General features: G+C 40.0%; 1 protein-coding gene across 2 annotated transcripts in view; it reads left to right on the plus strand.

The window, feature by feature from the left end:
• Positions 1-17,558, plus strand: part of NBAS (NBAS subunit of NRZ tethering complex) — a 1,128,646-nt gene that overhangs the window by 474,556 nt on the left and 636,532 nt on the right. For both annotated transcript variants that reach the window (XM_073625355.1, XM_073625357.1), the window contains exon 31: positions 8,696-8,808. In XM_073625355.1, coding sequence (XP_073481456.1) covers positions 8,696-8,808 — 113 coding nt within the window. The remainder of the gene's footprint in view (positions 1-8,695; positions 8,809-17,558) is intronic.

A 17,558-nucleotide genomic window follows, 5' to 3' on the forward strand; every position in this document is an offset into this window, starting at 1 on the left:
AAAGCTTCCTCGCATCTCCCTCTTCTGCCTGGCCTGGTTCTAATACCTCCCTTTGTAGACATTTCTGCCTCGCCTTGCAAAGAGATCATTCTCTTTCTCAGATTCTGGAGATCTGTCCCTGCTGTGAGTGTGTACAGGGATCTGTTAGTTTGGGAGCCACTGTGTTTGCAAGTGACAGCGGGGAGCGGGAATGGTGGGTCAGAGCTGGAGGTGGTGGAATGGGAAACTAAGTGCAAGGACCACTTGACAAGACCTGAAGGACCATATTTGGCCCACAGGCCTTGTTTTTGACATGTGTGGTCTATATTAAAGTGAACCTTACCTGACCTCAAACATTTCTAAGGCAGAAACAGTGCTGAAGTGTAGGCACATTTTGGATTCAGCAAGCATTATTGCTGGTTTTAAACTCTATCCCAGTGCCTCAGTGGCTTCCCATAGATCCTAGACCCACATTGTGTATGGATGATTTGACTACTTTCTAAGTCATGATTAGGCCCCATCCCTTCCTAGAGATAAATTCCACTTTAGCTTTCAAATTTGATACCTTGGAATTCAACAGTTTTATGGCAGGTGGTTGGGTTTAGTGCTAGAATTTGGTTGACATGGACATTTGACATTTTGATATATATTGATATTATATATATATATAATTTTTTTTTTTTTAACTGTATTTTTAGAAATATATATTTTACTAAAAGAAATCACATGACACAGAATTGGCAGAACATTGTGAGTTTTCTGACATAGTTGCAGGAGAAGCAGTTTGTCTGTAGGCCCGTCCCTCCTTCACTTTTATGTGTTAATTGGAGCATAATGGGTTACTAAAGGTCATTTTATTTTTTTAATGAAAATAATTACCATGATATACTCACTTGTTCTGTGCAGTAGTATTGCACTGAGTGGCCCCAAACCTCCTTTTCTCGGGTCCCCCTTCTGCAATCTTGACTCCTCCTCTTTTCTATGTGCTCCCATAACAAACCGCTTGCTAGGGGGTCACACAGTGCATGCTCGCTTCTGAGGTGTGTGTCTATGGAGCCGCACTCCATGGACACACACAACAGAGCTTAGCCCCACCCCCACTTCCTCGCTGTGTTTGGTTGACAGCAGTAGGGGCCAATGGCTCGTGCTGCTGGCCAAGTTCCTATTCCTTCACAAAGGGAAGAACAGAAATCTAGAAAGCTTTTTTCACCTTAATGCAGGGAATACATTAAGGTAAAAACATTTTGGCTTTAGAACAACTTAGAGCTGCATGATTCTGGATAAAATGAGAATCACAATGTTTTTGCTTAGAATAAAGATCACAGTTCTCTCCTGATTCTGAAGAACTTTTTTTATTTTAAAGGTTTACAACCCCTGAACATTAGGTTATCAAACCAGATAGCAATATACTCTGTGCTTCAATTCAATCAAATGTAAAGAAATGTAAGGAAAATGATGTAAGGTGTAAAGAAATAAAAAAAATTACCATTAATTAATATTAGGGTCTTTATTTTTTTTTTTTTTAGTACTCGCCGATACCAGTTACCGATACCACAACTTTATTGTTTACACCTCAGCTTTCAGCAATAGTACAAAGCATTAAAAAGTTATTTTACAAATGAAATACATTTTTTTTTATAATTTGCGCTTTTTTCAATGTAAAATGTGTAAATATATGTTAAAGGTGCAAAAGCAAACAAAAAAAAAAAAGCTTTAATTATTATTAGTTTATAAAATAGAAGTAAATAAATAAAAAAAAAAATCAGCAGGATTGTAAATGGAGAAAGAGAATAAGAAGTGATTAAGGCTTGTTCGAGTAAATTAAGGGGTTAAACAGAGAAACAATTTTTAATAAAAAGACAAAAAAAAAAAATTTTTACTTGACAAGGTTGCTTTAAACTTCATTTACAGCCCGGAGTTCATCCCTTTGATCTGTAAGGCTGCATTCGCACCTGAGAGTTTCATTTTCAGGCAGAAAGTCGCATGTTTTTACCGCAATTTTGAGGTGTTTTTGCCGCAATATTGTACAGGTCAAATGGTCACCAATGTAAAAAAGAAGAAAAATGCCTGTAATCTGCCTAAAAAGACACTCCAGAGCTTGTTTGAGCTTCAGGCGTTTTGGAGTTTCTAGCTTCAGGCGTTTTGGAATGGAGATGTGAACCATCTACATAGAGAATACTTTTTTTTTTTTTTCCCCTCCACCGTTTTGTAGCTTCAGACTTCAAGCTACAAAATGCCCAGGTGTGAATGGGGCCTAAAGAAACAGAAAAATAGAATGTTTATTTTTTTCTCTCTTACAGCGCTGAGCAATGTTGTTGATAAACATTGCGGGCTGTTTTTTGTTTTTTTATTGACTGCTTTGAGCAAGGAACGGCTCTGCACCTGTTACATGAATCGTGGAAACGCTGGATTAAGATCGTGAGGGGGTTAAATCGAGATCACCATCGAGATCAAGATTAATCGTGCAGCTCTATAACAACTTTAAGCTGTTAAAGTCCAACTCGGGACAAATAAAAAAAGTATGGCATTGTATGGGACAATTGTTCATTTTTGTCTAGGGGAACAATAAAAGGAGATACATTGATTCTCCACTCCTCCTCGCAGCTAGACTGGTCCCCACAGCTTCTTTGTCCCCACGGTCTAGTAGTGCAGGGTCATGATGTCATCAAGTCCTGAACAGGGTCCACAGCCCTGCACTGGATGTGTGGATGAGGTACCATATACACTCGAGTATAAGCCAAGTTTTTCAGCACATTTTTTAGGCTGAACCCCCCCTGCTTATACTCAAGTGAGGGTGGCCATCTGCAGTCATACCTTTGATAACTAAAACAGCAGGTGTCTCCCGCTGTGTCATGCAGTCTGTTCGGCCGTCCATTGTAACAAAGCCCCGCCTCCTTCTTGTCCATGATAAACAGAACACTGATACAATGCTGGGAAACTGTATCAGTGTTCTGCTTATCATGGACGAGGAGGAGGCGGGGCTTTGTTACAATGGATGGCCGCCGAACAGACTGCATGACCCAGCGGGAGACACCCGCTGTTTTAGTTATCAAAGGTACGGCTGCAGATGGGCATGGCACAGCCGGAGACACCTGCTGTTTTAGTTATCACAGGTACAGCTGCAGATGGGCACAGTGAGGCTGCAGATGGGCACAGTGAGGCTGCAGATGGGCACAATGAGGCTGCAAATGGGCACAGTGAGGCTGCAAATTGGCACAGTGAGGCTGCAGATGGGCACAGTGAGGCTGCAGATGGGCATTGTTTACCCAGTAGCTGCTGCATTTCCCACCCTAGGTTTATACTTGAGTCAATAAGTTTTCCATTTTTTTGTGGTAAAATTAGGTACTTCAGCTTATATTCGTACAAGAGAATATGAAAACACTGCGCTCTAATAGCAAAAATAAAATATATGTGAGCCAGCAGCTGCATACATTGTGACAAACAATAACTGGTAACTGGGAAAAAAATGCAGCGCTAAGAAGTAATAGGAAGTTAGGGTGTAGTGAAACAATTAAGTAAGAGATGCTGTACTGAACAGTAAAGCATATGTGCAAAAACCATAAGTGAAATGAAATGAACAAACACAGTATAAAGTGTCCACATATGGTAAATGGATGATTCCAAACTCAAATTATTAAGAGGAACTGGTATGGACCAAAAAATGATGTGAAACTAGAAAATAAAGTCAATGGTGCACGGTGTGGATCTGTGACTGTGAGTCAACAACGGGGTACAGAACTTCCGTAGCTGTAAACCAATATCTCGATATGGGGCATCAGAATGAAAACATCAGGAAGTAAGATAAGATGGGTACTCTTACCAGATGACGTGGACTCCACTGTCATATGACATGGAGTCAATGGTGCATGGAGCCAAACCTAGGCTGGAAAACGATATCCTGAACGGTGGAACCTCTGTCTCACTTCTCGACTTCTCTGGTGGGGTGAAGAAACATCAGGAAGGGCCGCCAACTGGATATCAGCCAATAGACCTCAAGGATGTGTTCCAAGGAGAAGCCGGGGACAGATTTGATCCAGACCCCGTGATGGAAGTAGGGCTACTGGAAGGCAGTTTCTTGCATCGGGATAATATGCAAATAAAAAATAAAAAGCTTCTGCATAGTGCAGGTAAACCAGGGATTTTTATTTCTAAAAATACCATACAAAAAATGGATAAAAGTGATCACAATTAAAATAAAATCTAAGCAGCTTAAGGAAGGGGAGATCGCCCGACGCGTTTCGACCGAGGGGGTCTTCAATAATTTGAGTTTGGAATCATCCATTTACCATATGTGGACACTTTATACTGTGTTTGTTCATTTCATTTCACTTATGGTTTTTGCACATATGCTTTACTGTTCAGTACAGCATCTCTTACTTAATTGTTTCACTACACCCTAACTTCCTATTACTTCTTAGCGCTGCATTTTTTTCCCATTTACCAGCTTATATTCGTGTCGGCCTGTACTTGAGTATATACAGTAAGTGAAGTTTCTCCTCTCCCGCTAAACAAACCAAGCTTTTAATCCTTGCAGTACAGGTATAGCCTCACTGAAAGGGATAACTTTCTATCTGCTCGCGGTTGAGCTTCAAAGTGTATGTAAAGCTGAAACTTTTGTAAGGAAAGGTTAGAAATGCTGTCAGATTTTTATAGCTGTCTGGGTCCCTGCTGGGGAGATTCATCATCTCTATTTGTTGTGGTGACCATTGTCTCCAGTCTGCTGTATCCAAAGCTAAAAGAAATAAACTATTATTTTGGATTTGCATATGCAATTTTGCCTTGGTAAATATGCAAGAAATACAGCACAAAGCTCAAATGTATAGATAAATAATTTTCCGAACAAGAAGTTTGCATTTGCTGCTATGTTTCTCTCTAGTTTTCTTTAGAATTTTGGGATGATCACTGTGGTAAATATGATAAGACTGCTGGCAAAGGCAGGCATGAATTGTGCTGGTGCCTTGCTTTGTTGTCTGAGAAAGTCTGGACATACACTTCAGAAACATAGTATGGGAATAATTGGTTTCTATTGTCAGCCTAGACAGTTCTTCTTTCAGACATTTTCAGGAAGGCGACCCACGGTATTTCTGAGGCTTTCCATCAAGCATCAGAATTGCAAATTCATTGGCACTGGGAATAATAGCTGAATAGCGCTATTAATTTGTTTTCTCCTCACTTCCTAGATAAGGAGGTGTTTTCACAAGTACAGACTGGGGTGACAGAACCACAGTAAGCAAATGCTCAAATTAATAAATGATTTAAAACTCAGATTATGATTCTTTGACTTGATAATGGAGCTCTTAATTAGACACTAATTAGGAGACAACCTCAATTATCTTTTAACCTGAACTTGACATGTTATTGTTGTGTTGCGCTAGCTTTCCTTCATCACTAATAAAATGGTTACAGTCAAGCTAGATTCTCGATCGGAGGCAAGAAAACAAATCAATATTAGAATATCATGGAGACAGTGTTGTGCGAAGTACAGCTGAGCGGGATGACGCATCCTTACCTTCCTCTGATTCCTTGGCATATGTGCCACACTACATTGATACATATAGATTTTTTTTAATCACAGTGTAAGTTGGTTTGTCTATTTCTAGCTTGCCTTTAATTTGATTTTAAAATGTTCTACATTCTTTTGTTATATTGTAGGCTTATTTCCTGAAGCATCATGGCAGAGGAAGTTTGATAGGTCTCCTTGTTTTGTGAATATTACTCGTCTGATTCCCATCTCCCGGAGATAGACTAATGTTCCTGTATAGCTACAATGATCACTTTAGGTTTTTTTTTTTTTGGCTAAATTCAATCAAAGCATAATGAGCAAAGCACAGCACTCGAAAATGTGGTGGTCAAGTGCTAACAGTTTGAAAATCATTATGAAACAGAATAGAGAGGTAGTTTGGTGGAAGATGTGAATTTTTATTTTATTTTTTCAATCAAATATTTTATATTGAATTTTCAGTTTTTTACACAAACAAAACATACTTCCGTGACAACAAACATCTTCCATACAAGATGTTTACAGCGTAGAAGCAGAAAATACAGTTGTACCGTTGTCAGTCTCATTAATAGGACTAAAAAAAATGCAGTATATTTGTCGTCAGGAGCTCTCCTGATAAGACAGATCCTTACATAACAAAAACTACCAAAACACAATGCCCTTTGTAACTGCTGGTATCAATAAAACATCATATACAGTGGATATAAAAAGTCTACACGCCCCTGTAAAAATGTCAGGTTTCTGTGATGAAAAAAAAATAAAAACAAGATAAATCATTTCAAAACTTTTTCCACCTTTAATGTGACCTATAAACTGCAACTCAGTTGTAAATCAAACTGAAATCTTTTAGTCGGGAAGTAAAAATAAAAAAACTATAATAATGTGTTTGTATAATGCTGCGTACACACAGTCGGAATTTCTGACAGAAAAAGTCCGATGGGAGCTTTTGGTCGGATATTGCGACTGTGTGTATGCCTCATTGGACTTTTTCTGTCAGAATTTCCGACGGACTTAGAGAACATGTTCTAAATTTTTCCGTCAGAAATGCCGACGGAGGGTATCCCGTTGACAAGTCCAACCGTGTGTACGCGGCATAAGCGTGCACAGCCTCTTATAACTGGGGATGTAGCTGTGTGCAGAATTAAGCAATCACATTCAAACTCATATTAAATAGGAGTCAGTACACACCTGCCATTATTTAAAGTGCTGATTACCCCAAATAATGTTCAGCTGTTCCAGTAGGTCTTTCCTGACATTTTCTTTGTCACATCCTACAGCAAAAGCCATGGTCCGCAGAGAGCTTCAGGTGAAGGGTACAAAAGAATTTCCAAGGCGTTAGATATACCATGAAACACAGTGAAGACAGTCCTCACCAAGTAGAGAAAATATGGCACAACAGTGACATTACCAGAACTGGACGTCCCTCCAAAATTGGGATGCTGCCAAGAGGCCTACAGCAACATTAAAGGTGCTGCAGGGATATTTGGCAAGTACTGGCTGTGTGGTACATGTGACAACAATCTCCCATATCCTTCATATGTCTGGGCTATGGGGTAGAATGGCAAGACAGAAACCTTTCTTACATGAAAATCATCCAAGCCCAGCTAAATTTAGCAAATACACATCTGAAGTCTCCCAAAAGCATGTGTTATGGTCTGATGAAACCAAGGTTGAACTTTTTGGCCACAATTCCAAAATATATGTCTGGCACAAAAACAACACTGCACATCACCAAAAGAACACTATACCCACAGTGAAGCATGGTGGTGGCAGCATCATGCTTTGGGGCTGCTTTTCTTCAGCTGGAACAGGGGCCTTAGTCAAGGTAGAGGGAACTATGAACCATTCCAAATACCAGTCAATATTGTCACAAAACCTTCAGGCTACTGCTAAGAACAGGTGATCTGAAGAGGGCTGTGCACAGGAGATGTACTCGTAATATGACATATTTGAAGTGTTTTTGAAAAGAAAAGTGAGCAAATATTGCCATGTCAAGATGTGCCATGCTGATAGACTGATACCCCAAAAGACTGAGCACTGTAATAAAATCAAAAGGTGCTTCAACAAAGTATTAGTTTAAGGGTGTGTACACTTATGCCATTATATTTTTTTATTTTTACTTCCCTCCAGCTAAAAGATTTCAGTGTGTTGTTTATAGGTCACATTAAAGGTGGAAAATGTTCTGAAATTATTTATCTTTGTCTCATTATTTTACATGACAGAAACCTGACATATCCACTGTATGTTAAGCCGCATGTCTCGTATAGTTATGAGTAGTGCCAGTGTCCGTTCTAGAGGCTATTAAAGTGATACTAAACACCACAACAGTAAAATCAGTCTGTATATGCAGTAAAGCATGCTTGTAATACTCACTGTGGAACCTAAGGGGTTAGTCCTTCGCATTGTGTAAAATGGCTGTTTGATCCTGGCTTCTCTGATCCCCTTCTTCTTCCACTGACTCCTAATAATTTCCTGATAACATGGAGTCAGGTAGTGTCATGGTTGGGATTTGAACCAGCGGCCCTTCTTACTGCTAGGTGAAAATGCTATCCACTAGACCACTGTGCACTCCCCTTCTTCCACTGACTCCTAATAATTTCCTGATAACACTATGGTGTCAGGCTGCACATGCTCACTTTGGTGTATATTGCTAGAGAGTTTTTTTTTACTTGGGAGAATGCATGTGATCAGCACAGGACCAGTCATCAATTTCCAGACAGAGGGTCAGGTGTCTTGGAGTCTCATAGGTCAGCCAGAAAACTCCTCCTAGAAGCTGTAACCAGTGCTTGGCTGGACACTGATAGAAGTCACAAGACTGCTCTAACTAAGGCTGTTTTTCTTCTATTTTGAACATGTGACTAGTAGCGGAGGACTAGAAGCTCCTCCTGCTTATTTTTCCCTGCAGACAGGCTGGGAAAGATCTGGGTCATGGGATAGCTTTATATAGATTTGGAAAAAGGTGCTTGGATGGTTTTTTATTAAAATAATTACAGTGCCATCATCCACATACAGAAAGGGAAGTTATAATGTCATTTTAAGTGTGTGTTTAGTATCGTTTTAAGCTTTTAGTAGAGAATAGATATGAGTAGAAAACCATCTCCTTTTTTGAATTTGCGATGAAAGCGATGACTTGTCTAGCAGTGCTGGTGAACTGATTGAACTGATGAGTAATTTCATGCATGTGTTATTATTTATTTATTTTTATTTATTTTGCAGGAGCTGCTTACAACTGATCACTGACTGTCCGCATTCCATTCAGGAGGAGCTGGATTTAATACGATCTCTGAGTTATCTAGAAGAGTTTGGAGTAAAGATTCTTCCTCTACAAGGTATAAGAAAAGATTATATATATATATATATATATATATATATATATATATATATATATATAGCTATTGCCTTAATCCTTATCAGTAGAGATCACGTTGACTATATAATGACTTTCAATAGTAAAAGATGAACATACTTTAGAAAATCATCTGTTTTCATCTCATCTGATCCAGGGATCACATAACTGGAAGTTACTATCAATAGGTTGTAAGTTTTCTGACATTCCCTAGACTCCCTAGATAAACTGTTTCCCTTACAGCGGGAGTAAATCGCTGAAAAAAACCCCCACATGATAAACCTGCAAGACAATAGCATAATGTGCTAGTATGCATCGCATACTAGCACATTATGAAATACTTACCTTAGAACAAAGCTCCCGCAGCTCGCCCGGTCACTGCAGAAGGGGCTGACATGTTCCCTCTGTGTTTCTTCTATGTTTGTGGGCTCTGGCACTGTGAGTGGCCAGACCCGCAATGACGTCACTCCCACGCGTGTGCTGGGGAGTCCTCCGTTCCGGCACAATCCGCCGGACCTTCAGCGCGCATGCACCGCTGACGTCAGCGGCTGCATGAAGGGTGAATATCTTCTAAACCGTGCAGGTTTAAGAGATATTAATTTTACCTACAGGTAAGCCTTATTATTGACTTACCTGTAGGTAAAAATTACCAAGCAGGCTATACAACCGCTTTAATGGGAATGAGTTTTTCAGTGATTTACACCACTCAACTTAGTAACTTCCATTGGAGAACTAAGGGCTTATTTGTGATCGGTATTGCTGACACCGCCAGTTGTTAGTATTTGAGTATCTTTATCATTACATCATCTAGTGCTCTATCTGTTACAACACAGGAGTCCACAAATAAACTTGAAATTTTGTTAGCCATACATGGCTTTAATTTCAGTCAAATCCTGTGGAATTGGTTAAAATTTGAGCTGTGGGTGACGCTGTTGCACCACTTGGCTCAACAAAACTCAAGTAAAAAATCAAAAAAAGCCAGGTGGAAAATTATCAGGTGAACAGTAACTGCAACCAATAAGATGTAGACACTGTTCGTGTATTCAGAGAATCACAGGTGCTCTGGCTGTGTTAGTACAATAGCCTGCAGGTGGAGATTAATCCAAGGTTTGAGAGCCCTGTAAAGGCAGAACAATGAAATGATATAATTGCTATCGAATATGCCAGTTCTTAAGGTACACACAGAATCCTTTTCTAGCCAAACTGGTGTTCCCACAGCTTCTGCCACAATGTGATTTGTTGTTTTTAGATATATTAGGAATTGCAAAAGTTGCAAACCCTAATTGAATGGTTGGATTGAAATATAGTCCTTAGCTACTCAATACAAACAAATCTGTAAATCCCCATTGGAGGAATTTCTTGCCAGGATAAGAAGTGATGGGAAATATTTAACATGGACATATACAGAAACACATTTTGAGTAGAGTTGGGAGGGATTGGATCTTCTGTTCATGGTTTTTATTGCTTTCTGTGCCTTCCTGTCCTAGGGACAGTCTTTCCCTCAATTTTATTTTCTTTTTTGCATATCAGTACAATTGATTATTTTAATGTAAATTATTTTATTGGTGTGTAGCCCTATCTTGACATACTGTCTAGCTCTGTTTGGCTCACCTCTGCTCACTGGCCACCTTCGTCCCTACTGTCTTTCTTTCCCACGAATCCTCCTATATATAGATATACACCACAGGTCATATTTATATCTATGTTTATCGGTATCTACTACCCCTTAATGACTTAACATGATACAATTTGGATTTGATACTGTTTGAATTAGCATCCCTTTATCTGGTTATTTTACCATTGGATCAGGTGATATTGATACAGGACATTGTTTTTCCATCACCAAAATTATGTGGTTTTCTTCAGAAAGTTCATAGTGTGCAGGCTTGGAACTAAAGTAAAACTCATAACCTTGGACAACCAGAGCTGATTGAAATGTAGAATTCAGTCTTCAGAAATTGTTCAGTGTTTTTGAAATTTGACATGTTTTTGATGCTGTTCGTAGACTATAGGTTAGCTAAAAACAGTGGCTGTTAATAGCTGAACAAGCTAAAACTTACAAGGTATCACCAACTTCCAGGGATTGCACCCCAGTATAAAAAATATAGTCAACTTCACAGGCACTATTAGTAAAGTGTTGTTGCTTTTAGTTCCACCATGTGAGCATCTTAAAAAACAGTACAGTTGTGCTCATAAGGGTAAGTTTACATACCCTGGCAGAATTTATGATTTCTTGGCCATTTTTCAGAGAATATGAATGATAACATAAAAATGTTTCTTTCACTCATGGTTAGTATTTGGCTGAAGCCATTTATTATCAACCAACTGTGTTTACTCTTTTTAAATCATAATGAGAACAGAAACTACCCAAATGACCCTGATCAGAAGTTTACATGCCCCAGTTCTTAATACCGTGTATTGTCCCCTTTAACATCAATGACAGCTTGAAGTCTTTTGTGGTATTTGTGGATGAGGCTCTTTATCTTCTCAGATGGAAAATCTGCCCATTCCTCTTGGCAAAAAGCCTCCAGTTTCTGTAAATTCTTGGGCTGTCTTGCATGAACTGCATGTCTGAGATCTTTCCAGAGTGGCTGAATTATATTGAGGTCAGGGAATGAAATAGCCACTCAAGAACCTTCACTTTTTTTCTGCTGTAGCCAATGACAGGTCGACTTGGCCTTGTTTTTTGGATCATTGTCATGTTGGAATGTCCAAGAACGTCCCATGTGCAGCTTCCTGGCTGACGAATGCAAATGTTCCTCCAGTATTTTTTTTAAACATACTGCATTCATCTTGCCATCAATTTTGACCAAATTTCCTGTGCCTTTGTAGCTCACACATCCCCAAAACATCAGCGATCCACCTCCGTGTTTTACAGAAGGAATGGTGTACCTTTCATCATAGGCCTTGTTGACTCCTTTCCAAATAAAGTTTTTATGGTTGTGGCTAAAAAGCTAAATTTTGGTCTCATCACTCAAAATGACTTTGTGCCAGAAGGTTTGAGGCTCATTTCTGTGCTGTTTGGTGTATTGTAAGTGGGATACGTTGTGGCATTTGCGTAGTGATGGCTTTCTTTTGTTATTTTGTGTTATCATTCATATTCTTTGAAAAATGGCCAAGAAATCATAAATTCTGCCAGGGTATGTACACTTATGAGGACAACTGTATATATATGTGTGTGTGTGTGTGTGTGTGTATAGTATGATAGTCGACTCTGCTTGTCTTCTCTCAATAGTTGTATTTTTTCATTAGTAGCAGTGAGTAGTAACCTGGACCATGTTCAGGAGTATGTATTACATGCTTGTAATTCTTCTCCGTTAATATCCCATTCTCATTTAGCCTAGAGGTACATTTTCCTATAAAATGTTCTATTTGGAAATGTGTATCTGTGTGACATAGAAACATCTGTACATTTCTCTTATGTACTATGTTCAAGGGCCAGAAGCTTGTTTTATCAGAGGAAAAGTGAATTTCTCTATTAATATGCTTCAAAGTATAGGCCGCGAGCACAGAGAGCTGCAGAGGGGACCCTACGCGTGTAATAGGCTGGACATTAAGAAATGATTGGTTTGGCTGAAGGGAGTTCTGTGGGCACTTGCTGTATTGCACTGATGTATATGTCTCATCCAGCTTGTAGTCCATCGTCTTGTGCTGTACAGGGAGTTTATCTCCCACACACCTTTACTGTGCAGTATTCCCTTCATGACAGGGTCATAAATAGAAATCACAGGGCCCTATAGCAATATTTTTATGAGCTCCCTCTTCAAACAGAAAAAAAACACCTTTGGAAAACAACCAACGTACTTTTTTTAAAATTAGCCATCGTTTAAATGTTACCTTCCCACTTCTCTTGCATTTTCTTTCTACCATTTTCAATAAATCTCAATTGAAATACTTTTTTTTTAAAACCTTTTGCAAGTGGTCACATAAATGTAAAGCACTGCCAAGTGTGTCTGCCTGTGGAGGGCCAGCAACCTAATTTTATCCTTAGGGCAGTGACATCCCACTCGTGTTGATAGTTCTAAGACATTGTTGGCCCTGAAGATGTGATGCCCACCAACCATGCAAACAGACACACATGCTGGAACTTTGTGGTCATGTGACTGCTTGTAACAATATATTCCATTGAGATTTATTACAAACTGTATGTAGCAAATACATGGGGAGGCAATGTTCAAAAGGGGGGCTCATTTTTTAGCCATTCTATCTACTTTAAAGCCAGCCATAAATGAATCAAAATGTGGCTGGTTCCTGCTGAACTGGCTGAATTTCAATCCATGTATGAGCAGGCTGGTTCTACTGAAGTCAATCTTTTAAACACTGCCAGCGGATATAGCCGCAAGCATTGATCATTATATTCTGACGTCTGAGAAACCTTCTGCTGTTGGAATACAATAGCTCCATGGGAGGCATTCCCTCATCAACACTGACTGTGGTTGAAGGAAAGAAAATTGCATAATGTATAGGCTGCCTAAGGCCGGCCATCCACTGAGCAAATTTAAGTTTGCAGGAAAGAAATTCACTTGACTCTGGTGGCAGTGTTGAAGTGGGAATCCCTCCTGCCGTGCCATTGTCACAGTGATTATTGCTAGCGGCTATAGCCCGGCAGGCTGGTTGTACCCAAGTTGATCGATCAGCCTGTCCATTACCGGTTCGAACCATGTATGGCTGGGCTAGCACTACCACCAATGAACCTGGGAAAGGGGAGGGTGAGGTTTAATAAATACTGTATACTGGGGAAAATGGGCTTTAATTACACTGTAATTATAACTTTCTCTTATCTGCAGTTTCAATGGTGGCAGTATTAACAATTATACCCTACCCTGGTTCTGTGGTGGTACTAGTACACAGAAACTCCCCAGGCCCCCCCTGCTTCCAGCATAATTATTTCACGCTTAGCAAGTTAGTAGTCGTCCGTAACATCACCATAGTAATTTGCACTGTTTCCTCCCGTGCCTGCTATCTCTAATTATGCCAGATCTGGAACTTTCAGGAAGATGTCAGGAGAAGGTCACTCCTCATCTCTATCCTGCCACCTGACATACGGTTATAACCAGGGAGGCAACTATGAGAAAAAAGCATTAGCGGCAGTGCTGCCCTGTATAGAAGTAATGGAACAGCAGAGATGAAAGGACCCCATGGGATCCCTTCTGGTCTTATACAGGCCTCCTCTGCCTCAGACTAGTAGCAGCCTCCTTACCTTCTGAAACTGGAAATAGGGATACCATTTAGTGCCAAGTGTAGATATGAAGTGTATATGATCCTTGCTACACACCTAGTCCTACTTTTGCTGGTTAAGTTTATAAAAACAGATAGACCATTAATACTTTATTCAACCTTGTCTTTTGAACAACTAGTACAAAAAACGTACAATAATCAACATCTAAAAAAAGAAAAAATATATCCCTTAAAGTGAAATCACTGGTGCATGCGCTCTGAAGGTTCGGCATACCTTGCTGGAACTTCAGAGCTTCGTGCCCGAACCAAGGGCTTGTGACTCAGGCCAATCACATAGACGGAGCATGCAAACCCAGAAGAAAGACCAGGGGAACATGTTAGCCAACTCAGCGGTGATAGTACAGCGCTGGAGGGCTTCGTTCCAAGGTGAGTATTTTAAACTCAATCTTTCTAAAACTGAGCTTATAATATTTCCTCCTCCCCAATTCCCTCCCCATGACTTTACCATTAAGATCAACGGCACAACCATTGGTCCCTCCGCGCATGCCAGGGTGTTGTTTGTAATCCTAGACTCTGACCTCTCCTTCAGCCCCTACATCCAATCGCTGGCTACATCTTGCTGCCTTAACTGCTGCAACATTTCCAGAATTTGCCCCTTCCTGACTAACGACACTACAAAACAACGTATTCACTTCTTGGTTATTTCCTGCCTCAACTACTGCAACTCTCTCCTCACTGGCCTACCATTTCACAGGCTATCCCCCCTTCAGTCTATTATGAATGCTGCTGCTAGACTTGTACACATTACTAACCGATCCGTGACTGCTGCTTCTCTCTGCCAATAGTCTTCACTGGCTTCCACTACCCCACTGTATGAAAATACTAACCACAACATACAAGGACATCCAGAACATTGTCCCCAGCTACATCACCATTTTCATCTGTAGATACTGTCCAGATTGTCCTCTCCGCTCCGCCCAAGACCTCCTGCTCTCTAGCTCCCTTGTTATCTCCTCCCATGCTCACCTTCATGACTTCTCCAGAGTCTCTCCCATCCTCTGAAACTCCCGGCCCCAGTATGTCCAGTCAGCTCCTACCCTGCCTGCCGTTAGGCGATCCCTGAATGCTCATTTATTCAGGAAAGCCTATCCCACATCCACCTAAGAACTGTACCCGAGTCCCCTCCATTAGCTCATTCCCCGCAGTTTTTACCTTTTGTACCACCTCCCCCTCCCTTTAGATTGTAAGCTCCCCTTCTGTCTTAAACTGTATTGTAATTGTACTGTCCCCCCTGTACATTGTAAAGCGTTGCGCAAACTGTTGGCGCTATATAAATCTTGTATAATAATAATAATAATGGTATGCTATGCATACTAGCACATTATGCCATTGCCTTGCATGTGTGGCTTTGTTTTTTTTTATACAATATCTGGAGTTTACAACCACTTTAAGCCTTCAGATACATTTATATAGTCTTACAGATACAACTGGCCCTCTGAGGGCAACCATAATGCTGATGTGGCCCGAGATGAAATTGAGTTTGACACCTCTGGTTTAGAAAGTCATAGCTGGCTATAGATAGAAGTTGAACTTTTTTTTTTTTTTTTTTTTTTAATGTCAAAACAAAACTATAGTCTCTGAGAAAACCCTACCAGTCAATTTAACTGGGAGGTTAATGTGTCTATTCCAGATGTAGAAGAATGATTACAGCTATTACTGGTTCCAGTATATCTGTGCTTAAAATTTGAAATAAATCCATATGATCAACCTTCACACGATCCCACACTAACTAAACTTTAATGTGTGCACTTGTGGATTCAGAGCTGAAGGAGATCCACACATTTGTGATCTGAAGTCCATGATGGCAAAACATCTTGTACAGAGAATGTAATGTGATCCACTAGAAAATCCTGGTAACTTAGGTGTGATGATGTCTCTTCCAGCCTATATTCCCGTGTCCTATTTTGCGTAGAGTGAGAGAGAAAAGTAGTAGAATCTCTCGTATTCTCCATTTGGCTAAATTAGCAAAAGCGGGTCCTTGGCTTGAAAAAAATGTTAGCCTCAATGTTTTTTTTTATTTTTTGTGCCTTTTGTAGCATGTACGTGTATAAGAAAGTATCCTGTTCTCTTTGTATTGCTTCTTTTGTGTCAAATCCCTGGTGTTCCTGCCAGTCCCTCTGCTTTCCTATTGAAAACTGACCACACTAAGCAGGAGAACACACCATGGCCAGTTCTCTAGTTATGCTGAGAACTCAGTGAGCTCTCCTCCAATGATCACACTTGTCCTGACACCCCCCCCCCCCACACACACACAGCCATTCACTGGGAAGCTCAATGTGCTGTTGCTCTTCGTCCCCTAGCTCTTATGCAGCTGGGAACAGAGGATATGTGATCACTTATAAAAAAGGGAAAAGGGTGTTTATAATGTTATTTTTATATCTATACACAATTGTTTTTCCTTTCATTTCTATTTTAAACTGAATGGGTTGTTTTACAAGGTGATCGTTTACAATCACTTCAACTGCCTGTTCTCCCAAAGCCCAGGTCATAAAACTCAAGATCTTTAATGCATCAGCCCTTCGAGAATAAAACCTGCTCACAAATGGAACGTTTATGTGCAAAATGTATTTGTAACTTTTTAAACAAGTTATGAACAAATCTCAGCTAAATACTTTTATCCTGCTTTTATTGAAAAGTAAAAAAAAAACTAGAGATATAACAGAAATTTGTTCCGAAAATGTGTCATTTTGAATCTGAGATGTAGTCAGATCGATCACACTTCATTTAACAGCAATTATTGTATAGACCAAAATATTCAGGGGTTATTAAGTGTACTTCTATATGTCAGTGGGGGTTTATAAGCTGGGTAATATGATCATCTGCTTCACAGAACACTGAATTACCCCTCAGTAAACAGTCTGAGATCTACATCATTTACTGTCATGCAGCTGTATTCCTGCTATCTCTTCAGTTACCAGCATCAATGAAAATGTCTTGTAATGACACCTATGCAATTTTTCTGTGCATGTCACAATTAGTACAGAATAAACAGCTATCTTTTTATCTCTCTAGCAGCCAGTCTCTCTATCGGTTACGTTCATTGAATAGAGCTGAAAATAATAGTTCAATTTAACAACAGTTAAAGGGGTTGTAAAGGCAGACCGTTTTCCTTATATTATTGCATTCTATGCATTAAGATAAAAAGCCATCTGTGTGCAGCAACCCCCCTAATACTTACCTGAGGTCCCTCTCTGTCTAGTGATGTCCACGGGTGTCTCAACCGTCTGAGATTCTCGCTCCTGATTGGCTGAGACACAGCGGTGGTGCCATTGGCTTCCACTGCTGTCAATTAGACCCCTTTCACACCAAGGAGCTTCAAAAATGCCCTAAAACGCCTTAGCGTTATTACCACACTTTTTACAGCGTTTTAGGGGCATAAGCGGTAAAATTAAGGCAACGCTGCAGGCGTTTTTACAGCGTTTTTCAAGCGTTATTGAAGCATGTGTTATTGATGCTATCTTTCTGCTTGCATGTTTATCCTTTGTGATATCATGT

Source organism: Aquarana catesbeiana, linkage group LG04, assembly GCF_042186555.1.
Source record: "Aquarana catesbeiana isolate 2022-GZ linkage group LG04, ASM4218655v1, whole genome shotgun sequence".
In the NCBI taxonomy this organism is placed as follows: domain Eukaryota; kingdom Metazoa; phylum Chordata; class Amphibia; order Anura; family Ranidae; genus Aquarana; species Aquarana catesbeiana.